We start from the raw sequence: 27,549 nt of genomic DNA on the forward strand, positions 1-27,549 counted from the left end.
ACACCGTCATTGAGCATTCGAAGTTCTGTGTCGAGGGAACACGTTGCTCTGCAATTCACCTCCATGCTGCAACAGGGGTGCGGCTGTGTGTTTGTCTGGTTTCAGGGGTATAGCCGAATCCTTGCTTTTTCTTCCGGTCAGAGTTAACAACAGTAATCATTGGAGGTGGAGCAGCTGTATTTGCAGTTGGAGCTCATCAATATTGAAGATATTATATTGCAAATGTTGAAGTGCAGGCGACAGAGAAGACGTTTGTGGAGGTGGTCTGTACGACCACTAAACTGGTCGAGGCTGTGAGCAGGTGAATTTACAACACTGGTTCACTCACTGAGGGACCTGGATAAACAAATGCACTTTCGATACTTTCGAATGTCAACGGGCTGATTTGACAAGCTTCTTCGCCGTATATAGCCATTAAGACTGGAAAAAGCAACTGCCGGAAATTACGTTCTGAGCGGACCAATCACAGCCCTTGCGGTCCACGTCAACGCGACACGTAGTTAGGATTTGTTGGAGGTGCACATCAGGCTACTACTTGATGCAGAAGCATAAACTAGGCTTAAGACGGACAGGAGTGCCCTCACTATGGCCAACTGACAGATGACCTTGGTGTTCAGTACTGATATGTACGCCTCGAACAAACGGTCACTGTTCGAAAAGTATAAGTCATATCTGAAAAATTCTTGAACCGTGAGCACCAGAAGGGATGGCAGAAGCCACTGGTGTAATTTTTATTCTGCTCCTATGTACAATAGTTTTCACAGTACTTTCTTTTATGGCAGTTTTAAAAAGAGCCTTCACATTGATTTGATAATGAGATGAGGCGGCCTGTTTATAATAGCCGGGCATGGGAGCTGGACTGCTCGCTCAGAGGTGATTTAAGAGAAAACTGTGAGGCCAAGCACAATGACGGCGACTTTGGGTGAAATAGGACAAAAATACCTATGTTTTGCAGTAAAATTTGTCTAGGTGTAGCAGACATTTTGGACGGGAGAGGCACTTGTTTGAGTAATTTTGGTATTAATTTCAAGCTGAAAAAATACTCAAAATAGAGTGTGAGACCCCAGCACAGGAGAGTGAGAGAAGTCCGGATTTTTCCTAGAACCTAAACTGACGTTATGTCAAATCTATACAAAATATCAACAAACCCTTTAGTTAATTTGAAGTAGAGTCTTTCCTGCCCTGTTTAAACTTAGAATGATGTCTCTGTGATGCCGTATGTGTTATGAAGCCTCCAAATAGGGTTGTTTTTGTCCCATTACTTATGAATTTTAATGCATTTACATAGGGCCAAAATTCCAATTACCAAGATTTTCCCAATTTTCCGGGATTCTTTCAAGTAATGCGATATAAGCATGCTATTCCCGATCGCTGGGCAGGTGGGGATATGCTTTTTATCCCAGTCGGACTAACGGTGCGGGAGGAGTAGCGCGCAAAAATTTGTGACGGAAATGGAAAAACAAGAAGTATGTTTATGTTTATGTATTTAGCAGACGCTTTTATCCAAAGCGACTTACAAATGAAGATATAACAAGCTATGTAAAAGCTAACAATAAACTACATAGAAGGAACCCACTAGTCTGACTATGTCAAAGGTGACAGAGTAGAGATAAGGTGTAGGCATAGAAAGAAGTGCAGAAAGATAAAGTGCAGAGATAGAGGGGGTAGGTAACTACAGGGTAAGTGCTAGGATAGGAGATGCTCTCTGAAGAGCTGGGTTTTCAAGAGCTTCTTGAAGATAGACAGGGACGCCCCTGTTCTGGTAGCGCTCAGTAGGTCATTCCACCATCGTGGGATGACACATGAAAAGAGTTTGGATTGTCTTAGGCGTGGTGTAGGAGCTGCTAGACGACAATCCTGGGACGAACGGAGGGACCGAGTTGTGACATAAGCCTTTGCAAGAGCATTCAAGTAGATGAGAGCCGTTCCATTAAGCACTTTGTAGGCTAACATCAGTGACTTGAATTTGATGCGGGCGGCTAAGGGTAGCCAGTGGAGTTCAATGAACAGAGGGGTGACGTGTGCTCTTTTAGGCTGATCGAAGAACAAACGCGCCGCCGCGTTCTGGATCATCTGCAGAGGTTTCCCAGCACAGGCTGGGAGACCAGTTAGGAGAGCATTGCAGTAGTCAAGGCGGGAGATGACCATGGCCTGCACCAGGAGCTGGGTGGCATGTTGGGTTAGGTATGGTCTGATCTTTCTTATGTTTAGTAATGCAAAGCGGCATGAACGAGCAACCGAGGTAACGTGATCTTTGAAGGTTAGTTGGTCATCAATCATGACACCCAAGTATGCACAATAGTAATATGTGTGCTGCAATGCCTTCGGCATTGGCACCCATAATAAGGAAAGGTGAAGCTTTCAAGTGCAAAAACTTTACCTGGAGAACTTTGAACATGGCAACAGGTCTAGGACATATCAAGTGAAACAATTAAAAGTTCAACAAAGAAAACTATATCCTCCATTAAGGACTCATCAGGGAATATCAACCATGACCCCCATGCAATACATTCTTTTTTCAGGGAAAAAAATATACTTATCACAAATTGATCCACCAGACAAAAACACTGATCATTTTCTCAGTAGCATCAGCCTCTCAAAATTACATCATGAACAGGCTATGGCTTTGGATTTACCTCTCAATAGGAGGACTCCATGAAGCCCTCCAACATATACCCAGCCATAAACCTCCGGGTCCAGATGGTTTTCCAGCAGAATTCTGCAAAGACTTTTGGACTACATCGGCACCAACTTTTCATATAATCAGAAATTAAGGAAAATGACCTCCACACATGAACTTTGCTAACATCAGCCTACTTTTAAAAAACCCGCCACACTTCCATCGACCTATCGCCCAATATCACTTGAAAATGTAGATCTCATAATAATCTGTAAAGCCCTTTCTTGAAGATTCCAGAAAAAGAAACCTTTATTTACACATCCTGACCAAACAGGTTTTTATGAACGTTAGACAATCTTCCACGCACGACTAATTAATATTATAGACTATTCTACCATTAACAATTTGGAAACCACAATCGTCTCTCTCGATGCAGAAAAAGCATTTGATTGAGTTAACTGAAAATTTTTATTCGCATCATTAAATAAATTCTGGTTTGAGTCACACTTCATCAACTGGATAAGGATACTATATAGTTCTCCAAATGCAAGTGTCATTACAAATGATTAAACTTCTCCAAGCTTCAGTCTGCAGAGAGGTACAAGACAGGGTTGCCCACTTTCCCCCTCACTTTTTGCTATTTTCCTTGAACCTTTAGCAGCTGCTATCAGACAAGATAGAAATATTAAAGGCATCCAACCCCAAAATATTGAGTATAAAATAAGTCTTTATGCTGACGATGTATTACTTTTCCTTCAGAACTCACAGACATCTCTCACTCACACGATCACACTCATAAATAAATTCTCAGCACTTTCTGACTACTCTATCAACTGGTCTAAGACCACAGTTCTGCCCATTAACTGTAGGGTCCAGAATATACCTGCGATCCCTTTACAGTGAGGAAACATTAGATATTTAGGCATAGATATCAGAGCTATCAAAGCCAAATTATGTGCCACTATGAAAGACAGTAGAGGATGATCTCTCTCGTTGGAAGTCCTTACCTATATCACTTATGGATAGAGTTACAACCATTAAAATGATGATACTGCCAAAAGTTAACTATTTGTTCTCAATGATCCCCATAAAACCATCCGCTACTTGATTTAAGTCACTAGATTCATGCGTCTCCAAATTTCTGTGGAAAAACTAACCACGTATTAGTTTAAAAACGCTACAGAAAACCAAGGAAAGTGGTAGATTAGATTTACCTCATTTTCAGCACTATTCCTTAGCCAATAGGTTACAGTATATTTCAAAATGGTTTAAACCTAGCCCACCAGATGAACCATGGATAAATATAGAACAAGCGTTGTGTGATAATCTGGAAATCTCCAACCTGCCACTTATTAGTCAAAACGTAAAAAATCACAAATGTTTCAAAAGCATTAACATCAGCACCTGGCTGACAGCCTGGTGGGAATTTCTTAAAATTACAAAGTCTTCACTTCTCCCGTGTAAGCTTACACCCATCTGGAACAATCCTGACATCCTGCAAAACAAAAAAATGCTAAACTTTACTTTAAGATCAACTAGATCAAACATCTGGAACATATAATCCAAAATGGAAATTTTATTTCATTTGATGAGCTCATATCATAACATGGGATAGGCAGCTAGAATATCAACAACTTAAGTCTATAATAACCAAGAAATATATCCTCCAGCAACCAGACTTACAACTCCCCATTAGGGTAGCAGAATTTCTAAGCATCTGCACCCCAAAACTACTATCAAAAATATATAAATTATTGTCTAAGATAGATGACACAATGTCTCTACCATCCTCAAAATGGGAGGCAGACCTATCCATCAGCTCTAGTCATAACTTCTGGCCACAAATATGTGAACACCTTCAGAATGACTCGAAATCCTAATTTACAGCTCATACAATACAAAACAGAACACACTATACAGGACAAAGGATGTTCAGGATGGGTCTAACACACTCAAACATCTGCTCACATTGCACACATAACACACCTGATGATTATGCACACGCTTTGTGGTTTTGTGCGCCTGTCCATGAGGTCTGTGAGGATCTATCAACATGGCTAAAGTGTAGCATCCCTGCATGCCCCACACTGTGCATACTGGGTGACTTAGACAACATCAACGTGGGGCCTGGGGCCTGGGGCCTGGGGCCTGGGATGGTGGCCACTGGCTCTGAGCCAGGTGGCCGGGCCGCTCTGGCATGGGTGGTGGTGCTGGCCCTGGGCCATGGTGTCTGGGTGCTGCCTTGCGCCCCAGGGGGGGAGCCCTGCCTGTGCCTGGGGGGTCTGGGTTGCCCTGGGCACGCCATAATGTGGGTGGTTTGGTGCAGGTCCTGGTGCCTGGCTGGTTGCTCTGGGACTTCCGATGTATCCGCAGGTCGTTGTTTTTTTAGGGTGTGGGGGTGTGCGGTGCTTTTTCCCTGTTGGGGGCAGCATGGGTGGATACGTGGTTGTCCCTGCGGTGGGCTTCCTGGATTCTGTGCTCCGTGGGGGCTGCTGGTGGCCTGGGTCTTGTGGCCAGACAGGGGGGGGCTGTGGATTGTGGCTCTGTACACTTATACACTCATAACTAAGCACGGTTATCATGTTGGTCCTGTGCCATGGGTATTGCATGTTCACACACACACACACACACACATTCATAAGCCCAGTAGCATGCACGCTAAGCAGTTGATGTAGTATCATGTTGTCTCAGGTCATCTATATCCACAGCTGTGTTGTATGCGATTGCGGCTACTTGTGCTTGTTTTTGTTTGTTTGTGTTGGTTTTTTCTCTGCTTGTCTGCTTTCAGGTGCTCCTGGTGGCGCTAAGGCTGGATTCCCCACCATGGCCGTGGATTGTCGTCTGTTCTGTTTTTACAGGTGTAGCAGCTGGTTGTCTGGTCTTTCTATTTTTTTTCTGGTTCTTTTTCTTTGCTCTTCCTCTTTCCCTGTCCCCTGGTCAGGTTCAGCACTATTACATGTTAAATATTGTAACAAAAATAAATAAGCAGTTGATGGGCATCAAGGGGAGCTTTACATTGATAAAGCTTCCCTTGGCAAAGCAAATCTGTTTGGCATAAAAGGTATTCAGATTACAATTATGCTGCCATAATGTTGGACAGGACAAGGGGGGGTCAGCTGTAGACAGCTGACTACAAATCTTTCCATGGTTAAGAAGACAAAAGTATTAAAATCACAAAATAATTAAAATTTTAAATTAGTTGATAGTTTTATTTGATCATTATTTGATCTAAAAGTTTAAGAATCAGCATCTGAGTGTCTCCTGCAATCAGAACCTGTCCTGTTATGTGGCTCGTTTCCAAAGTAAAAGTCAATTGAATAAAGTTTTGCGGTGCGCAAGTGACCTGTGCCTTCAGCCATGTGTGAGTGTGTGGTATGACGAAGAAAATCATACACTCATAGAGACTTTGTAGGTGCTGTATTCATGAATGAGTGAATGTGATTTGGAGTACAAGATGCTTTGAGGGCTGTGTGTTATATAAAAGCAGTCCATTTGGAGTGTGCAGTATGTGGTTTTGTATTATCTTTCCGAAATAAACAAGGCCTTTTCTAAAAACACATCATCCTCCAGCTTCGAAAATATTTCTTCAAACCTGCATAATGCATGTCGTTCTACATTAATGGTGCTTTCTCAGATGTTCGACTTATTCATGCCATGTGCGCTAATGCACCCACGATTTCGTCCATCCCAGTACAGATGGTCCCTGTCCTCTCAGGCTCATGAAATTATTTCAAAAAGTAATTTCAAATTTTGATGTTTTAGAAAGTTTTCCCTTTTCACTCAGTCTATTTTAAATTAGTCCAATGAAGGCAGCATTTTTGCATCTCGATGATCTGTTTTTTTTTAAATAAAAAGTTTAAAGTTTTACTTGATGAATGCAGCAACAAACTGGATTTCCTCTGTGGTTTTCTGAAGCATTCCTCAAACTGTGTGTGAATTTCCCATTAGGAGTTTTTGTTTTTAATGCAGGGCCACATGACAGAGCAAAGATCACCATCATTCACCATTCATACCATCAAAAAAACGCCGTTGCAATCAAATGGCTCATTTTTCCGGGTGATCGCTTCCTGTTAGTGTCAGCAGCAATTAATGAGGAGCTTAGAGGGAGCGGCAAGCCAGGTGTCAGAGCCACAGCAAAACAGGAACAAAGAAGCCATGAGCACTGACCCACAATCACTTCCCACAGACTCAGCCAAGAAGGAGGCAGGAGTGATGGAGTCGACTCAAGCTCAAAATGTGTCCATGTGCAGTGATACACACTGTGGTGTTGTGCACTTTCATTACTCATATACAAGAAACTCTTTTGGTGCAAGCAACTTTCTAGCTTTTTTTCCACTGAATAATGCATGTTGAGACTTTGATAAAGACAGGATTGGGGTATGTGGGGTTTTTACATATATATATATAGGGATTTGTGAGCTATTTTTGCATTCCAAGTTATGTTTCACTTTCAGGTTTTTCTGCCACCAAGCACTATATTAAGTAAATATTTAGATTCCTCTTTTATGAAGAGAGAATTGGTGCTTTATAAAAACAATTGTATTTAGCTCAATTGTTACACCCAGAGACAAATACAGATTCATCACTAACTATGCAGTTTCTACTGAAAAACAAGGTATGTTGAAATCTCGTTTTCATGGGCTCAAATATAAATGCTGCAAAATGGACAGATGTGGCTATCCCTTTGCTATTTCTTCATCCAGTATTCAGGCAGAAGGACATGAAACAAAGTGTGGCCTTTGAAGCTGTTTCTGTGAGCATGTAGTCAATACACAACATGCAGCTGAAACAGGCTATCATTAGAGCACGTCTGTCCATGAGCCAAAGAGTCCTTGGGCAAGACAGTCAACCCACATTGCCCCTGATCAGTTCCTCTGTGTCTGAATTTTGAACCTTCATGTTCTAAGTACAGAACATTTACCATGTCAAACAAATACAGAGGGTTCACCCAGTGGAAACCATGCCTTAATTCCAAAGAACAGAAAGGCTTCCTGGACAAAAAAGAAAGAAATCTGTACCAGAATGAAGGGAAGAAAAACCAGAGATCTCAGAGTAGCTCATAATCCTGAAGATGTGTGATGGCATGAGCAAGCATGGCTTCTGACAGCACTGGGTTGCCAGGGTTAACCGATGATAGGACTGATGAGATCTGAGGTGCATTGGGATAAACTGTCTTTTCAAAGTCAACCAAATGCAGCAAAGTTTTATGGACAGTGATGTGAAAGAGGTGAAGAAGTGGAATATTCTGCTATTTCCCTCACTAAATACAATGAGAAAACAATTAGAAATTCACAATTCAGCCCCACAAAAGCTGTACTTCTTCAACCATTTTACCAGTTTGGATACAAATGCTCAAAATAAGTGTCTGCAATTAAAGCCACCTACATTACCTTCAAAAATACTTTTAAAAAGTTCTTCAGTGGATTTAGGCTGGTTACTGTAATCCCAGACTAATTCCATAAGATAAGATAAGATAAGATAAGATAAGATAAGATAAGATAAGATAAGATAAGATAAGATAAGATATAATATAATATAACTGGCAGTACTTTCTGAAATATAATGTATTTTATGGTATATTGGAATGCCTACTTGTGGAGTTTCCTAACTTCATCTTTTAATGAGATGATACAGTCGCAGTGAAGAATCAAAGCCAGAATAAAAACGAACATAAAGACCCACAAAAGGAAGTGTAAAACAGCAATGTGAAGTCTTTTGGTGTTGTTGAGCTGTGCTGAGCCTAGTGGTACTTCTTCTAATCTGAAGTACGACTCTTTGCTGCTGAAAGACACCTATTGCCACCCAGACATGAGATGTATTTCACAATAATGTAGTCGCTTCACTCACACGCTGAAAATGATGTGAGAACTTCCAGTGAGGTGCATGTGCACGCTGACATGCTGGACCAGCTGCTTACTGAGGTGCAACACAGACACAGAGTGGCTGGGGATTTCCTTTCTTTCTTTCTTTCTTTCTCTCCACATTATTATATGGCAACAAGCCACACAAGCAGATATGCTAACATGTCGAAAGTAACCGATTTCTGAGAAAGTAACTCCTTAGAGTATGATGTTACTATTTAAAACTCAAAAGCAACGTGAGTACTCTGACGTGTTACCTCCACCCAACACTGCTCACGATAGAATGAGTTAACTGTTATCAAAGATAACCATAGCTTAGGAAAAGATTTATCAACCTTAAAATGTGTTTAATAAATGCAAATTAACTTTTTTATTACTATCAAAAGCAACAAAAAAGCTTCCTTAGAATTTAACATTCATGTTTTTACTCGCAAGAAACCCACTGCTTTGGGTAATGTTCATAAATTTTAAGAGGTTGCTCACAATCTAATTACTTATCAAAGGGTTAGGGTCAGGGTTAACCCTTAGTGGGTCTACATGATGAGATTAACTGGATTATAGCTATAGTTGGGTTCTGCTCCTTATCTGAGGGTAATTATCCTTGGATATATGGCGGTGAATGAATGGAATCACTGGCACAAAGCATGTCATACCCCGGTACAATAGGTGGCGCTGTACCCATTTCAGCTATCGCTAATAGAGCCACTTCCTGTTGACGTCTTCACCACCAACAACAACAAACTCAGGCATTCAGAAAGATGGCGAACGCAGAGCTACATCTGTGATGAGCTGGTTATGGCACAGACGATGCACAACGGCGCATTCTGCATCGCGTTGTTTGTTTCTTTCTGATGGCAGCGACAACAACGGTAATATCGTCTCCTTCCACTTCTGGGTGACGATCGTGGGAAAAAATCTCGAGCATGCTCAGAACGAGTTATCTCGGGGTTTTAATTCGATCGCAAGTAACCCGATCTGATTAGATTTCTTGTCAGATTAAGCTTGTTACATGAGCTGAATAACTCAGTCTTATTGTAATTTAGCCATTAATCCGATCCGATTGCCTGCATGTAACTGGACTGAATGTTGTGGCTCATCATTGTACATTAACATGAGCTGAATGATTCGTGTTCTTTCAGGGGAAAAGATATTTTGTATTATCATTGCAGATAATGCTTTGTAAAGTTTGGTTAAGATACCTTCTTTCATAAATTGTGTCCTGGTGCACAAAAAAATCTGTAATCCAAAGTCATGTTAATCTTGTAATGATTCATCCCAATATGAACTATTTCACCATAAGGAACTCAGATGTGCACATTTGTGTTTTTGTATGCAAGTGAACCAGCTGCCCATTCATTCTTATGGGAAGCCCTGTAATGACAGGTGTGCAAAGCTCCACCCTCTGTTATTTCCCCCCCTTGAATTTGCCTTGAGAACATTGAAATATTTTAACTTTTGCTGTGGATTTTTGCCAGGAAGTTTGCTAAAAGAAGTAACAATCAGGCTAACTACTATCTTTACACAAGTAGTTTTGAATCACTACGTTTTGAATAATAGTAACAATTTTTAAATGTTCGATTTGTCATGAGTCTCAGAACTCAAACAGCTTATATGATTATCGGCTTGACATGGAGACATTCTGTTTTAACCGGCAGCTGGTAGTATACTTCCTGATATCATTCTGTGTATGTGGCCTAAACCCACTCTCTGTCCGGCACCACTGTGTCTGAGATCGCTCCGACATCTTTGTCATCGCCCTGACAGACATCATTCTGACCCTAAGTATGTGGTTCGAGCAGTGTCAAGAGTAATACTGTATATAGTCAACCAATATCGAAATGATGGGAAGCCATGTATTGTGTATTAAGAAAAATAATAACTAGAAGATTTCTGAAGAAATTTTGATGGGTGCCAAGCTGCTCCCCGTCTTCTGCCCGTCCACACACAGACACAGAGAGACAGAGAGGCTGGTAGTTGCCAGTCAAGCATTATATGATCATAATCCAGTCTTAAATATGAGATTCAGGCTTGTTCTGGTGAAATCTGCCTGCTTTAGACACATAAGGCCCGGTTGATCTGTTCAGAATAATGGAGAACATATGAGTGAATGCGCGCTGTCGCGCGCATTTGTCTCGTCGGTGGCTGGCATGAACCTGTTAATCTGTTCTGAAAAATGGAAATTTATGAGTTAGTGCGCGCTATCGCGCGCATTTGTGTCATCAGGGTCTGTCATGAAGCTGTTAATCTGTTCAGATTAATGGAAAACATATGAGTTAGTGCGCGCTATCGCACGCATTTGTCTCATGAGCAGCTGGCATGAAGCTGTTTAACCATGTTGGCTGCTCTGCTGATGCCCTGCTGCTGCCCTTCTGCTGCCCTGCTCCTGCCCTTCTGCTCCTGCCCTGCTCCTGCCCTTCTGCTGCCCTTCTGCTCCTGCCCTCCTGCTCCTGCCCTCCTGCTGCCCTCCTGCTCCTGCCCTTCTCCTGACCTTCTCCTGACCTTCTCCTGCCCTAATGCTGCCCTCCTGCTGCCCTAATGCTGCCCTCCTGCTGCCCTAATGCTGCCCTCCTGCTGCCCTAATGTGCCCTGCCTTTGGCATTGGGCACCCATTATAAGTATGAGCAATAGTAATATGTGTGCCCTGCCTTTGGCATTGGTCACCCATAACTACAAGGCACACACATCTGTTCCCTTGTATTATGAGTGTAATTCTATGCATATATTTTATTAAACTGGGCAGGATAACCACTAAAATGATCCTCTTCCTTCAGTAAAGCTTTTTATCAGAAAAACAATTAATTTGTATTGAAGATCATGGGGCATCGACAATATTTAAGATGGAATTAAAGACTCAGCACCTCCAAATCCGAGACTATGGTTCTCAGCCGGAAAAGGGTGGAATGCTCTCTCCGGGTCGGGAATGAGATCCTTCCCCAAGTGGAGGAGTTCAAGTATCTCGGGGTCTTGTTCACGAGTGAGGGACGAATGGAGCGGGAGATTGACGGGCGGATCGGTGCGGCGTCTGCAGTGTTGCGGGCTCTGCACCGACCCGTCGTTGTGAAGAGGGAGCTGAGCCAGAAGGCGAAGCTCTCTACTTACTGGTCAATCTACGTTCCCATCCTCACCTATGGTCACGAGTTGTGGGTAGTGACCGAAAGAACAAGATCGCGAATACAAGCGGCCGAAATGGGTTTCCTCCGCAGGGTGTCTGGGCTCTCCCTTAGAGATAGGGTGAGAAGCTCAGTCATCCGGGAGGGGCTCGGAGTAGAACCGCTGCTCCTCCGCATTGAGAGGAGTCAGATGAGGTGGCTCGGGCATCTGGTTAGGATGCCCCCTGGGCGCCTCCCTGGGGAGGTGTTCCGGGCACGTCCCACTGGGAGGAGACCCCGGGGAAGACCCAGGACACGTTGGAGAGACTATGTCTCTCGGCTGGCCTGGGAACGCCTCGGGGTCCCCCCGGAAGAGCTGGAGGAAGTGGCCGGGGACAGAGACGTCTGGGTTTCTCTGCTCAAGCTGCTGCCCCCGCGACCCGACCCCCGGATAAGCGGCAGATGATGGATGGATGGATGGATGGAATTAAAGACAAAACATACACACCGATGTGGAAATGAAGCATTAGGCATTTAGTCTATGCTCCCATCTTCTCTAAATATTCCTCAGTGACATCAAATGTGTTCCTCACCATATATGTAGAACTTTTGTCTGTCAATAAACTTCAATCAGCCTCTCTCCAGTGGCTTCTGTTAAAATCCACACCTTTGAATCAAACACAGCTAAGAGTGTCTGGGTCAGAGACACGAGTTGGTGCTCTGAGATGACCCGTGTTATGCACAGTCAGATAAAACAGACTGTCAAACTGCTTGTTTGAAGACGTATTTTGTCAACCAGACAGCAAGTTCTGAGAACTGCAAATGTGAAATCTCTCAGAGAGAACAGAGATCTGGGCTCCAATGACAAATGAATGTTTTTTAATAATGAAGAGCATTACTGCACTTGCACATTTAAAATGAATGTGGGCTGGAGCTCCTGATGGGAGCTTGAGATAGAAATGGGGACAGCATGGGCTTGAGAAGGTGGGGGTGCATTAGTATATGTTGCCCTCCTTTCGTGACTACATATTCATCATGGCAGCTCCTCAGTGTCTGCAGTCCCAGCTGACTGGTCATAATATGCTGCTGAAAAACACTTAACATGAGAGAACTACTGAAGATCAGCTCTGATGATAGCCTCTTCAAACTGGAACTCGGAGTATTCATGATTTTTCCTAATATCTGTTGTCTTTGTGAATGATTATTTGTAAGAGATGGAATCATTTTTCAGTAAATGTGATATCTCTTCTGTAGACTGTACTGTTTACTCTTTTTCCTCCCACTGGCTCCATCTGTCCCTGCAGTCCTGTAGTATTATTTACAGAGCTCTTGTTCATCTTTTCTGAGCACGATTCAATAAAAAGTAGGGCAAAGAGGAGGAGAGAGCGGGGCAACTAAGCTCAGTACACATAATCCTACTGGGCTGCAGCACACTGTATGCTAAGTTGGATTAAATCGATAGGAATACATCAGCAAAATTCTCTTTGTTTTTTATCACATTGTGAAGCTATCAGCACATGCCTTCATAAAAACAGTCAAATGCTTTATTCTGGTTAGTGTGAAGTAATTAGTAGGGGTGTCAAGATTTAGTTTTCACTCCAAGATCAATTTAAATCTGCGATAAAGCGGTCAAAGTTTTCTGACAGCACAGACTGGTAATCTCACTACAATTCCAAAATAAAGCCCAAATGACAACTCTGTGAATCCAATTAAAGGTTTTTTTAATTAAAAAACACACAATCTGATTGTTCTTTTACACCTGGTGTGAACACGTGTCAGAAGTATCATGTGTTTGACTCCCAACGTTTAGCCTGTCTGTTAGTGTCCTAATCCTGTTTGACTATTACAAATCACTCAATTTCTTCTTATAAATTACACATTGCACTTGTTCCATTGTAACACTCACTCTTACAGATCTTTAGTCTTCATTTTTCACTTTTTAGCGGTGTGTCGGGTTCTCTAGCTTAGCATGGCTACCAGTTCTCTTCCTCTATCTCCTGCTTTCACCTGCTCCATGTGTCAGATATTTAGTTACTCCTCTGCCTCCTTTAGTGGTAATGGTACATGTAACAAATGTAGTCTTTTTGTAGTTTTGGAGGCGAGGTTATCTGAATTGGAAGCTCGGCTCTGCACTGTTGAAAACCACCCGATAGCGAGCCAGGCCCCTTTAATCCAGGGATGTTCAAAGTCGGTCCTCGAGGGCCGCTATCCTGCAGGTTTTAGATGTTTCCCTGCTTCAACACACCTGATTCAGATGAAGTGTATCTCTTTAAAAGATTGTTAAGTTCTGCACAAGCCTGCTAATGATGCATTAATCCAGAATTCGTTTTACCAGAAACACGAGCAGAAAATGTCAAATTTAACTTATTGATGGCTTTCATCTGATTGATTAACTTCCCTAATCTTAAAGGAACTGATATTATAACTGATAAACTGATATCATATTCATGAGAGATTACAGCATTTATATTAGGTATATCATAAGGACATTTCATTATCAGATCTTTAACAGCTTAAATAAAGAAGTTATTAAATCTGTTGACTAAGGGACAGACAGAAGTTAATATTGATCATCAGTAGTTATATTTGATCTCATTAAACCACTTAACTATTTAACTGCAGCAGATCTGTGAAGCAGTTTGTCTGTTCTTTTAACAGAGCAGCAAAGTGATTTACAGAAAGGTTTAAAGTGAGTTAGGATATTAGAATATTAACAAAAACACAGCAATAAAGTGAGCGATACGCAAGTCAGATATCACTGATGGCTTTCTGAAAGAGGACTCTAAAAGAAATTTAAAGGCAGCTGCAGTGAGTCTGAGTCATAACAAGTCAAGTCAAGGTTTGTTTCTATGGCGCATTTAAAATTCTAAAAATATTATTCGCAGTTTCTAAGCCTGTAGATTAATATTAATTAAATTAAATAGTAAAACATGGAACAAAATGAGTGAAATAGAAATAAAAACAGTGTTTACATGATAACAGTCATGATAAGAGATGTCACTCAACCAGATTAACAAACTGAGAAAAGGAGTGGGTTTTAGTAAGTTTAGAATAATCAGAGGTCTGAGCCGCTCTGATGGAAAAGGGAGATTAATCCATCTGTAACCCCTTGAACATTTAACTTAACTGAGTAATTCAAATTTTACAAACTTACTTCAACTACAACAACAAGAAGTAAAGTAAAATACTGATTTTATATTGAGAAATATACACTCTGCCAGATACAACTCAGGCCTACATTTTAATTTCAGCCCCGGACTTTATGTGCCGTGGCAGAGGCTCGACCTCACAGAGCTGCTCCATATGGATGAGAGCAGAACAAGCTTCTTCTGAAGAGGTCAAACTGTTGATTCTGACTGACACTGGAGCAGTGTTTGGAGACTCACACCACAAAGGACATTTTCAACATTGATCCAGCAGTGATTGGATGCTGAACCACGGAACATTTGGAAGTGAATTTAATGCTTTTGAGCTGCAGTCTGGGATCATTGCAAGCAGAACAAAGGCCTCAGAGTGAGAGCCAGAGACTGTGAATCCAACCATAAGCATCACCCAATGAATGAAGGAAGTAGAAATAAGAGACTTTGGGGGCGTGACATCTATATCAGCCTTGGTATGTCCTGAGAGGCATGTCAGGGGTGTGAAGATCCACAGGAGCATGTTGGACCTGGTGAGCCTGGTTATTATACGAACAACTGCCAAAGAGCACGAGGAAACTCAGATCCTCAGCGTGAGCAAGGCCAGCCTCTGCAACGTGGGGTGAGAGACCCGGTGGACACCTGGGCAGGGACAGACTTTAAATACAAATATTGATTCCAATTGGACCCCTAACAATTTGTCAGGGAGAGATGTGTTTTATAGGATTAAAATGTTAAAAATCTGGTATTCTCTCCAGAGTGTATATAAAAAAAAACGATTAGAACAAAGAGGGCTGCACGGTGGTGTGATGGTGAGCACTGTCGCCTCACAGCAGGTCCAACCTCCCCTTACCAAGGTGCCCCCAGATGTTAAAGTTTTACAGTGTGTTCCATCTGTCTTTTGAAATTGTCATCATATTTTTCTGGATCATTAATGTTCTGCTTATTTAGTGTTTTTCAGAGATTCTCTGGCTGAGGACTCTCAGTGTTTGTTAGCATTCATGCAGAGGTAAGCAGATTTTCATTTAGCACAAGATCACGGCATGGCTGAGAGAGTTAATGGAACCTGGAGAGCTAACGCTGATGTTGTTTCCTGCAGTAAAGCGTGAAGGCTGACATTCTCATGCCAGCACCGTTGTTGAGGGGAATCCTTCAAAGGACCCCTCCATTTCTAATGAATGCTTTACAGCAGGCTGGTGAGTATTTTGGTATTGTTGTAAAACATGGTTCATATCAACTGGCCAGTTGTTTGGCTTTTGATTGGTCGACCAGTGAACACTGGGATTGGACCTTTTTAAAGGGAAATGAAAGCAGAACATTGTGAAGATGACATGTTGCATTGTTGTGCTGCTCGGTTCTCTTTCCAGCTAACATTCAGCCACAGGTTAAATTAACCGCATCAGCAGCAGAACCACGACAGCACTCACAGCCAAGTGACTGACCAGGTGTCCATCTGAAGTTCTGGAAGGTGTGCCCATCAAGCCAAGATGATGGTGGAACTGTCACATGATCTTCAACCTCTGTCAAGAAATATGTCTGAAAGAAGCTTAGTCAGGGAAAAGGGGGTAAAGACCCCTTGATGGAAGTGAAGTGCTTGTAGCCTCTCCTTCTGAGCTGACTCTGGATCAGACTGCTGAACTGATGTTCAGCCAGAATAAGAAGAGTGCAGCCAGCAGTGACAGGATTGGACCAGAAGAGACCAAGCTGCACCACACCACTCTGTACGTGGTTATCATAAGCATTTAGAAAAAAAGAAATAAAGATTTTTACTTAGTTTATTACACATCATTACCATCACATCACATATGTTCATATAAGGTCATATGTTCATATTCACATGCCATGAGGTCACATGTTCTGAATGTTGTTTGCTTGTTTATTGTTAATCCAAAATGCTTTTTGTTTCATTCTTTGGCTCGTTCTTCTTTCATTCAATGATTTTATTTGTGTTAGTACCACTAAGCTGTCCTTCACATTGGCAGAAGCCAACAGCTCAAAGTGGGAGCTTTTTGAGAAACTTCAGAGGTCAGTCTCCAGCTGGGGGGTGGAGCCATAGGAGAATGTTCCCCTTGATAAAGTTATGAGTTACAGGCAGAAGCAGCCGGACGGGTTTTTCGCTCCTATACGCTGCAAACTGTGGATTAATGTGATGGTAACAGTTAATTAGTTATTTTTAATTAATCAGGTTTAAGTAGTGTTTCGTTTTGCTTTCTTTTCATAATTCTATGTTGTTAGTTGTGTTTAGGACTTTTTAGTGACCTTTAATTTTTTTTAAACTTACAGCACACTGTACAGTGCTCTCCACACTCCTGACTATTTACATCTCACACCCCCTCCCCGTATACTCTCACACCCCCTCCCCGTATACTCCATCTCCGCTCACCTGGTCAGCACAGAGCACTGTTTCAGCTGCTAGCACCCCCCGGCGGCCCCAGCTGTCATTAACCCCCTCACCAGAGGTTTTCCCTACACAGACCGTCATCAGGCACAGACTCCCCCTCTAACACAGCCCTGCACTACGTCTCCACAGCCAACAGCTCGCAAACCGGCGTCCCCTTCCACTCTCCTTACAACCAATCAGAAAGCAAACTCACCTGAAACTGGCTCTACTCAACACCTGCTCTTCGAACAATAAAAGGCTTCTTCTGAATGAATCCATAACGGACCAGCTCCTCTGCCTCACTGAAACCAGGCACAAACCCCTGGACTATTTCTTGTTAAATCAGACCACACCAACTGGATTCTCTTATATGGAAAAACCTTGTCCTGAGGGGAGGGGTGACGGAGTTGCTGCAATCTACAACAACGACATTTCAGAGCATGGAGTTTGGAAAATCAGAACCAAATCCCGCGGACCAGCTATACTAACATCTTCTCGGAAGGAGACTACTAGAAGAGCAAATTTTCTCCACCTAAAACAATACAAAACTAAAATATTTCATGGCAGTTCAAGACAGAGCAATTACAATGGATTTTTACACAGTGTCACTCTGCATTAGACAGCTATTTACTTTGTAACTACGCTTTCTTAAGTGTTGCAGCACGCAGTCAGTTACAAGTGTGTTACTCGTTTTCACAGTTCTCATAACAGTTAAGAGAGGTTAATGGAAGAAGAGCATGTCCGCAGGCAACCATGGGTGTACAGTATTTGCACATGACATGTATTACCCATGAACTGTAGCTCTCTGCACAAATGAAAGTGAATTCTTAACACAAAACTTAGTAAATCACTCACTGGAATACCTTTTCTGTGAATTCTCTCTGGAAGGGAAATAAACATGCAACAAAGCCAGCTATGACAAACTGTCCACACTTTTCAGGTGATAACTTAGCACTGCGCTTCTTCAGTAAATACAGACAGCAACGTTTTAAGACCAAAACAGGGTTCGTACCCAATCACTGTAAAAAGACAACCAGAATTTTTTTAATTGCCCCCTTTTTTTCTCTGTTACCTAAATATGTTTAAAACCTTGGGCAGTTTTTACCATTTAAGGTTGTTACCTGGGTATTACCTGCTTAAACAGGGTGCTTTAAAAACTTTTTTGCAGTTAACATTACAGTTTGCATTATTTTGTATTTGTCAAGACTGAACAAGATGAAATATGTCATTCTGCCACATATTTTCTTCCTGAAAGCTAATGAGTGTTTCCAGATAAAGCATTTACTCACAAGTCTTTTTTTTTTTTCGAAGGAAACATCTATGCATCAGTAACAGCTTTTTTTCTGTGTAAGAATCTCATAATGGAGAGTAACAGCACAGGCTGATACAAAGAGTGGTAATTATGTACAAATTAATCCTGAAATGAGCATTTCCAAAGGCCTAAGTGGCACTGCTACAAATGTCCTTAGCATGATAAAAATAGGGAGTGTATGTGAATGACTGGAGAGATGATGCAGAAAAGGCTGACTGCAAAGGCCACTGCTGACTCAGTGGCCTGTGATGTGGCTGAAAATGTCAGGTCTGAGACCTGAGAGACTGAATCACTGGGTGTCAACTCTGAGTATGAGCCTGCCATCTTGTTTTCCCCCAACACCAGAGTGATAGGTCAGCGGATGCTACATACTCCAGTGCCAGCATCATGCTGTGGAGTTAGGTCTGGCTATGTGAGAGTAGGTTGTGGGTGTTTATATAAAGCAGAGAGAGAAAGACAGCGACAGAGATGAACTGTTTCCATAACTTAGCTGTGTACGTCACAGAGGGGTGGGGGGGAGTAGGCCAGTCCACTGGCCTACTTCCCATTTTCAGAGTAGACTCGTGCTGTCAGTTTAGCAGCACTGGTTTCCACCAGCTGTGCACTATATATTCTGTGGATGGTGTAGAACATTAAATACAGTGCCAGAAAGTGTTGTCAACTGTGTAAATATATCTGCTGATGCAAATACATTTACACAGTTGACAAGAGTTTATATTTATATAATATAATTGAACTATCCCAGACGCTTTTATAACAGTGCATAGAATCCTCACTAAGGCTGAACGTGCATACATAGGCTGAAAATAGCATCTGCAAAAATGAATTATATTACTACTACTACTACTAATAATAATAATAATAATAATAACAATGATAATAATCAAATGCATAAATATAAAATCAGATACATAAATATGTGTAAATTCTTATTTTCAATGTATGCATGTCTTACATCCTCATAATCATCCGGTAGTGCCAGTGTATCCAGTATGCAGAAATATATCTAAGTCAGCACTGTTACATGCACATACATGTACCACGTTAATAACAGGCTGCTTCCTGCCGCAGTAAAACACATTGCATCACTTTCTGTAACCTTGTTCGTGATCTGTAGAAGGGTTAGGGTTAGTAACTCTGGTAAACTCTGGGGTTAGTAACCCTAACCAGTTAGTAACCCTAACCCCAGAGCGACAGACTGAAAATGCTTTGATTGTCAGCTGACATGTAGTTTCACACCAGTTGTGTGGTCTGTGGGGAAAGTGATGATTTTCATTTCTGACCACAAATGAACAGATTAGACTCTAATCTGTAATCTGTTAGACTCTCATCAATAAAGTAAACACATGAGACACGTATCTCAGCTGTGGTTTGAGTGGCACTGCAGCTATGAAACATCTGGATTTTTATGACGATGCCTATTATTTATGTGTGAGCTAAACATCAGGCAAACAACTCTCAGCAGAGACAGTAAATTCATCTGTAGCATCATATTGACCTCATTCAGCAATAAAATATCTTTTACAGTATTTTCAGATTGAAGCATCAAGTCATGAAATGCTCTCTGTGTAACTGCAGCGATCAGACTGATTGATTCACAAATTGCCAAAATGATAATGACAGTCAGAAGTGCAAAACAGAGAAATGTGAGTTTTTGAGAAAAAATCTGTTTATAATTATTTAGTTTAAAGCAAAGTTAGCATGTAAAAATATACTGTCTGAAATTCTGCCAACCACATGCTTTGCAGTGCCTGATGAACATTTTGTTTTGTCTGCACGTTGCTGCTGGAATGACCTTGTACAAAACCGTTTTATCTTCTTAGAAACCCAGTCACCAAAAAAAATAACAGTCAAGTATTACGTTTGACCATCATTTCGATGTGTGTGCTCATATGAGCTCACACACATGCAATATAAGAAGTGTGTGTAATTAGTGTCCAAATTTGCTAGAGCTGGGACTGATCTGGTACAATACTGGTATTGGGCTCTGATGATGACAGCATTTATTTGCTAAACAAGTGCCTCAGAAAGCTAAAACCCCAGCTGCCCCAGCATGTACCACAGACAGATTGAAGAAGTGGCTGATATAGAAAAGTCCCATCAGTGGCTAGAAAAGGCTGGTTTGAGAGACAGTACAGAGGCACTAATCATGGCAGCTCAAGAACAGGCCCTGAGCATAAGAGCAAGAAAGGCATGGGTCTACCACACCAGATAGGTCTTTAGGTGTAGGATGTGCAAAGAGGCCTCTGAGACAGTCCAGCGCATAATAGCGGGGTGCACGTCACAGGCAGGCACGGCATACATGGAACGCCATAACCATAGTGTACAGGAACATCTGTGCTGAGTATGGGTTGGAAGTCCCAAAGTGGAAGTAGGAAATACCTCCAAAGGTGGTGGAGAATCACAGAGCTAAGAACCTGTAGGACTTCCTAATCCAGACTGATAAACTGGTGATGGCTAACCAACCGGACGGAAGAAGGCACTTGTGACTGATGAAGCAATTCCAAGTGACAGCAACATCAACAAGAAGGAACACCTTGGAGAACCTTGAAAAATACCAAGGACTGAAGGAGGAAGTTGAAAAGATGTGGGAATTAAAGGAAGCAGTGGTATCCGTGGTAACTGGAGTACTTGGGGCTGTGACCCTCAAACTGAGAAAGTAGCTTCAACTGTTCCCATAATCCACATCAGAGATCTCTGTCCAAAAGAGTGCAGTTTTAGAAACAGCTGACATACTGTGCAGAAACCTCAAATTCAAAAGCCTCTAGTAGAGGACCCCAGTTTTAAAAGGAGGGCTGAGTTGTGAGTTGTAGTCAATGGTAAGTTAGGTTATAGATTTGTTTCCCAGAGTTTAAAAATACTGCCAGAGACAGACAGCTTGCTACAGAGTGAACAGTCTGCTGGGTCAGCATGTCAATTTTGAGATATTTCAGCTGAGAAAAAGAAAAAAAATGTGTTATGTGTAGAAGGCAAATATTCCTCATGGTGGAGGTTGTTTTCAATTTTACAATATCATAAATCAAAGAGAAAACTCCACACAGCTCACTGATGTTCCAACTTAGTGATGAACTTCAGCAGATAACAGGAAGGCTAATGCTCAGCACAGCTGCCATAAACTGGGGCCTTTCTGTGTGGAGTCTGCATGTTCTCCCCGTGTATGCGTGGGTTCTCTCCGGGTACTCCGGCTTTCTCCCACCGTCCAGAAACATGCCTGTTAGGTTAATCGGTAGCTCTAAATTGACCCTAATTGCATAATTGTTTGTCTCTGTGTGGCCCCGTGATGGACTGGTGACCCATCTAAGCTGTGCCCTGCCTCTCACCCAATGGCAGCTGAGATAGGCTCCAGACCCCCGCCCTGCAACCCTTGATCGGATTAAGTGGGTATAGAAAGTGGATAGATTGATGGACAATGATTTGCAGAAAAAATGGTGTACTTTTCATCTAAATAAAGTTTAGTATACACAGATTAGAATAAAGTTTGGTGGTTTGATCCTGATCTTGAATTAAGGCTGAAAATGACATGTTGTAATCATAGCAAATCATTTTCAAATAACTACAGATGGTCAGTAAATGACATCCCAGTCTTTTTGTTATAACTTTATAACATTTCATCATTTTTGTTCACCCTATACTAAGATACTGACACACAGTCATTGGTGAAATTCACCACATATTTACCACAATATTTTTACTTTTAACAACAACTCTCACATAGGTACAGTGTGTGACCACAGCCGTCACTCTCAGCCACACAGTAAGATGGTAAACCTTTATCAATAAATCAGTGAGTAGATGCTGTAATGACCCTTGACCCCTCTGAGTTGTGGTGTAAAGATTCTTCAGTATCCGTGTCTTTATCTTGTGTGTTGTGCTAGCTAGGATTTCCTCCAGCAGTAACTGGAAGAGAAAGCTGGTAAATGACTGAATGTGGGCCCTATAAGAGGCTCTTCATACCTGGTACTAACATAAATCCTGGATAAGCAAGTCAAAAGTTGCAAGATCCAATCACTAAGAGCACATTCGATGTGGTCAGGGATAGATGTGGCCACATTTTTTAAAGCAGCATAAACACAAATGAGTCACACTGAAGGATCTACTCTGCAGATGGTCCGCCCGCGTCAAATTCAAGTCACTGATGTTAGCCTACATAGTGCTTAATGGAACGGCTCCCATCTATTTGCAAAGGCTTATGTCACAACTCGGTCCCTCCATTCGTCCCAGGATTGTCGTCTAGCAGCTCCTACACCACGCCTAAGACAATCCAAACTCTTTTCATGTGTCGTCCCACGATGGTGGAATGACCTACCGAGCGCTACCAGAACAGGGGTGTCCCTGTCTATCTTCAAGAAGCTCTTGAAAACCCTGCTCTTCAGAGAGCATCTCCTATCCTAGCACTTACCTTGTACTTCCCTACCCCCTCTATCGCTGCACTTTATCTTTCTGCACTTCCTTCTATGCCTGCACCCTATCTCTACTCTGTCACCTCTGACAGAGTCTGACTCGTGGGTTCCTTCTATGTAGTTTATTGTTAGCTTTTTATATAGCTGTTATATCTTCATTTGTAAGTCGCTTTGGATCAAAGCGTCTGCTAAATGCAGAGACATAAACATACTCATCTGACGAGTTGAGCGGTTTTTACTTGGATTTGTTCTCTCTGTTCCTACTTTGTTGCATTAGAGCAGGAGTGTCAAACTCGAATACACAGCGGGCCAAAATTAAAGTCTTGGACAAAGTCGCAGGCCAGCCTTGATATTTATTGAAAAAATGTCTATAACTGAAGTTTTTTCACAGGCTAACAATTATAATAGTAATAATATTTTTGTTGTAAACAGACATTCTGCTTCCCATCTGTATAGAAAGCTCCTGTTTTCCACCTTTGGTTTGGACATTTTCGGGAAGAGTGGCCCGATGCGACTTGTCAACAGAGGAAGGGGCGCTTGTGGGTCCTGGTTGACGAGTCAACGCACCAGCAGAGCATTCTGGGATTTGAGGTGCATGTGCTGTCTACCGGCGGTCCAGCTCTAGTAGACATTTGGTATTATTTCATGGGCCAAGATATAATTACACTGTGGCCCAGATTTGGCCCGTGGGTCTGAGATTGATATCTATGTATGAGAGCGTGTATTTTTAATTAATATGTTGTTGGAATTCATGAAGAGGGCCTGTACTAAATAGTCCAAACAGACGAGGTGAAATAAAAAAAGAATAAAAATAACAATAAATCCATTATATAATAACATCTGTTCTCAGAACCACTTGAAAACACACTGCACAAAGCTGAGCTTTCTTTGAGAGTGAAAAAGCCATAATTTAAAGGGGAAAAAAATAACAAAAAAATGTTATTTTACACTTCACCAAAAGCCATCAAGGAGACTCCCTGAACTTTAAGAGGAAGGTACTCTGATAAGATAAGATAAAAATCTCACTTTTTAGTCAAACACCAAGAGTGGACAGCCAACACCTTTCATCACTTCCCTGCACTGAAGCATGGTGGTGGCAACATTGCACTGGGGAGGTAAAACTGAAGAACTGAAAGATGATGCTAATAGTGACAGATGTTACTAAATACAGGCACAGCTTCATGTGGCTTTGTTTCATAGAAGACCCTGTATCACCATCCAGTTTGAATTCATTCCAAAATATATGCAGTTCTTGCATTTTGCGAAACCTTAAGCTTTTCATAAGCAGTGACACACTAATGTACAGCATGTTAACCCAGTTCTAAGTGAGAGCTTCATGATTAACACCAGTGCAGTGCTGTATACCACTGCACAATTTGAACTATCTTCTGTGGTGTAGACTGTTGGATCTAAAAGCACAGGGAAGACTCAGAGCCTCAGTCATCTAATGACTCCCAAAGTTTGTCAGTTATGCTCGTCTTTTACATGCACTGAAGGATAACATCTAACACACAGCCAACTTCTCATAAAGCTTCGAAGAAAAGATTTTTAAACTTGCAACATGCCATGAAATGGAAATCTGTAATAATATTCTTGCATCAATATGTTAAGATTTTCACAGAATAAAACAAACACATTAGATTGACAAATTGGTATTTTGGATATCCACTCAAATATGGGATAAAATAATGTGGGATGGATGATTACAGACAGAAAGCTGTTAAAGTTCAGTGAGCTGGAATGTTTCATGTCAAATATGTCTCATTTCACAAAAACACTGTTCTGATATTGTCTTTAGACCTTGTTGTTCCCAGATGTTGTAAATATCCTTAAATCATTTTGTTCACTGTTGTCATTTCTCAGTTCATGAGTTCTTTTCTCATTTAACCAGACTGACAAGTATGCAGGAATTTGTGTTTTGTGATGAGGGCTTTCAGAGCAGAGGATGCTTATATTGGACCACATGTTGCAGAGACATACAGCATAAAGTGTTGAACACAACAACATCAATAATATTAATAATAATAATACCCGAGCAGTAAAGCATCATAAATGAAGGCAAAGAGTGAGTCCTGAGAATGAAACCAGTGAAGTGTAAAACATGTTTGCAGCTTCTCTCAGTACAGAAATAATCAGACATCTCTGCACTGTCCACATGGCTCCTCTGTGCAGTAAAAGCTGTTTCAGATACACACAGTTCGACATCTTTAACATTCAAAAGGAGCTCAGTTGTATCTTCTGGGCACGCGTCCACACAAGCCCACCATTCACATTATGACAAGAGTTGTACATCGGCTTACCTTCAAGAGCCAACACTGAGGGCAGTATCCACACGAAATAAACCACATCCATAATCATAGTTATTCCAGACATTTGAGAGTAAAAAAGCAAAGTGTATATCGCGCAGACGTCCAGCAGCGGGCCACTGATTGAGAATTCATGGAGAGACAGCGCACATCCTCCTCCTCCTCCTCCTCCTCCTCTCCATCAGCAGCAGAGGGTTAATGATCGAGGGGCTGACGCTCAGGCCAGTTTGGGCGAAACCAAATGAAGGGGGCGGAATAAGCAGAGAGAAGTATTCCTCAACGCTCGTGACTGGGTGAGAGATTACCACGGGCTGCTTTAGTGGCGTTCACTCGCTAATATTAACCTGTCAAGGTGCATGAGATGGCTTTTACTGATTGCTTTACTTGATGTACAAAGTTTTCGTATGAAAGTTCTGCTACTTTATCATTTTAAGGGAAATATTTGACTCTGTCTGAATTCCATGAGCCAAGATGGCTACCAGTGCTTCAGCTCAATTCCAACATGCCAAAACTGTGAAACAGATTCCACTTGTTTCCTTACAGTCTCCATTATACTGAACTGTGACACAGCAACTACACAGGTTTAAGTTGAGATACAGACATCTGGTGGACTGAGACATCACTGTCATGGAAAGAAAACAGTGAATATCAGCAAGAATCAGGACAAACAAAGATGTGAATGGATTTTGCATTCTTTCCATGGACATTGTTAACCCAGCCCCTCTTTGTTTATTCTAAGAAATTAGTGATACTGAAAAAAGTGATGTGTATGGCAGAGAAACGTGTATACTGATGAGTGGTGAATGATTTGTGTGACTGTATTATTGTTTTAATATAGTGTTCAGCAGCACATCTATCAGCCTGCTCTGTCAAAAATGATCATGTTAAAATGATATACATCTAAACTGTAACATTTTATTTAAAGCCAACAATTTAAGACAGCATAACATTTTGGGAAAGAATACAAAAAAACCCTGAATCCTGATGTGTTTTATATCAGCTTCTTAAAAAAGTTCACTTAAAAACCTGTAGACACTGAGCAACTTACCGGTCCAAGAAAGTTCCTCATCTGGCTTCTAAAGTCAGACATTCAGAAATTGACAATAATTTCAGAGTAGATCCGTGTGTCACAGTTAGAATAAAAATCTAAGCTCTATGGTATCGCCCACATTCTGGTAGACAGAGCATTACATATTCAGCACCATTATAAATGGTGACTGCTCCTTGCTGTGCTGTAGCCTCATGATTTCATAAAGAGTTTGAAAAGTTTTTTGTAGGCCTCAGAATGAGGCATCAACATCAGGCCAAAGACAGGACAGAATGTACCAGCCACAGCTGAGGTCTCTGGTTGGCTCCTTGGTATAATTCACAGCTGCGTACGTTAAAGCAGACTGCAAGAAAGCTGGAGAGACAGTGGCGTTCCTCTAATTTAGAAGAGTCTCAATTAGTCTGGAAAGATAGTTTAATAACGTATAAGAAAGCACTTCGTAAAGCTAGAACTGCTTATTATTCATTATTGATAGAAGAGAATAAGAATAATCCCAGGTTTCTTTTCAGCACTGTTGCCAGGCTGACAAAGAGTCCGAGCTCTGTTGAGCCATGTATTCCTTTAACTCTCAGCAGTGATGATTTCATGAGATTCTTCATCAATAAAGTTGTTTCTATCAGAGAGAAGATTAATGGAATCCTTCCCACTATTATCACTGATGTATCATCAAGTAGAGCAGCTTTAGAAGTGTCTTTCGAACCTGATTTGTATTTAGACAGCTTCTGCCCAGTTGATCTTTCTGAGCTAACAACAGCAATAGTCTCTTCTAAACCATCAACTTGTATGTACCCAATTTTGTTTGTTTGTACCCAATCCCAACCAGACTGTTCAAGGAGGTTTTCCCCTTAATTGACACTTCCATATTGGATTTGATCAACCGGTCTTTGTTGACAGGATATGTACCTCAGACTTTTAAGGTTGCTGTAATTAAACCTTTACTTAAAAAACCTACTCTTGATTCAGAAGTGTTGGCTAATTATCGACCTATATCCAATCTCCCTTTTTTGTCCAAAGTTCTTGAAAAAATAGTTGCCGTTCAACTTTGTGATCATTTACATAGAAATAATCTGTTTGAAGAGTTTCAGTCAGGATTCAGAGTGCATCATAGCACAGAAACGGCACTGGTGAAAGTTACCAATGATCTCCTGTTAGCTTCTGATAGCGGACTTGTTTCTGTGCTTGTCCTGTTGGATCTCAGTGCTGCATTTGATACGATCGATCACAGCATTCTGTTACAGAGACTTGAACATGTTATTGGGATTAAAGGAACTGCATTAGGCTGGTTTAAGTCATATTTATCTGATAGATTCCAGTTTGTTCTTGTAAATGAAGAATCTTCCTCACACGTTGGAGTAAGTCATGGAGTTCCTCAGGGTTCTGTGCTTGGACCGATTCT

At 41.5% G+C, this 27,549-nt stretch overlaps 2 protein-coding genes across 3 annotated transcripts in view; both read right to left on the bottom strand.

Moving 5' to 3' along the window:
• LOC140272136 (ephrin type-B receptor 2-like) overlaps positions 1 to 25,254 on the bottom strand; it is a 70,816-nt gene extending 45,562 nt beyond the window's left edge. For both annotated transcript variants that reach the window (XM_072367485.1, XM_072367484.1), the window contains exon 1: positions 25,100 to 25,254. In XM_072367485.1, the coding sequence (XP_072223586.1) occupies positions 25,100 to 25,172 (73 nt within the window). In that variant the 5' untranslated portion in view covers positions 25,173 to 25,254. The remainder of the gene's footprint in view (positions 1 to 25,099) is intronic.
• On the bottom strand, positions 1,687 to 5,052 carry LOC140271208 (uncharacterized). Its single transcript, XM_072366327.1, has 3 exons — positions 4,741 to 5,052; positions 3,426 to 3,441; positions 1,687 to 2,291 (listed from the first exon to the last, which is right to left on the bottom strand). Exons 1-3 carry the CDS (start codon positions 5,050 to 5,052, stop codon positions 1,687 to 1,689), a joined length of 933 nt encoding a protein of 310 aa, XP_072222428.1.
• Positions 25,255 to 27,549: the final 2,295 nt, after the last annotated feature.

The sequence above is a fragment of the Leuresthes tenuis genome, unplaced genomic scaffold, assembly GCF_036924035.1.
Source record: "Leuresthes tenuis unplaced genomic scaffold, fLeuTen1.0.hap1 SCAF_16, whole genome shotgun sequence".
NCBI lineage: Eukaryota > Metazoa > Chordata > Actinopteri > Atheriniformes > Atherinopsidae > Leuresthes > Leuresthes tenuis.

What these genes read in the sequence shown, in the direction of transcription:
- LOC140271208 (XM_072366327.1), bottom strand. Translation starts at nt 5,052, where the DNA reads ATGCTGCCCCCAACAGGGAAAAAGCACCGCACACCCCCACACCCTAAA.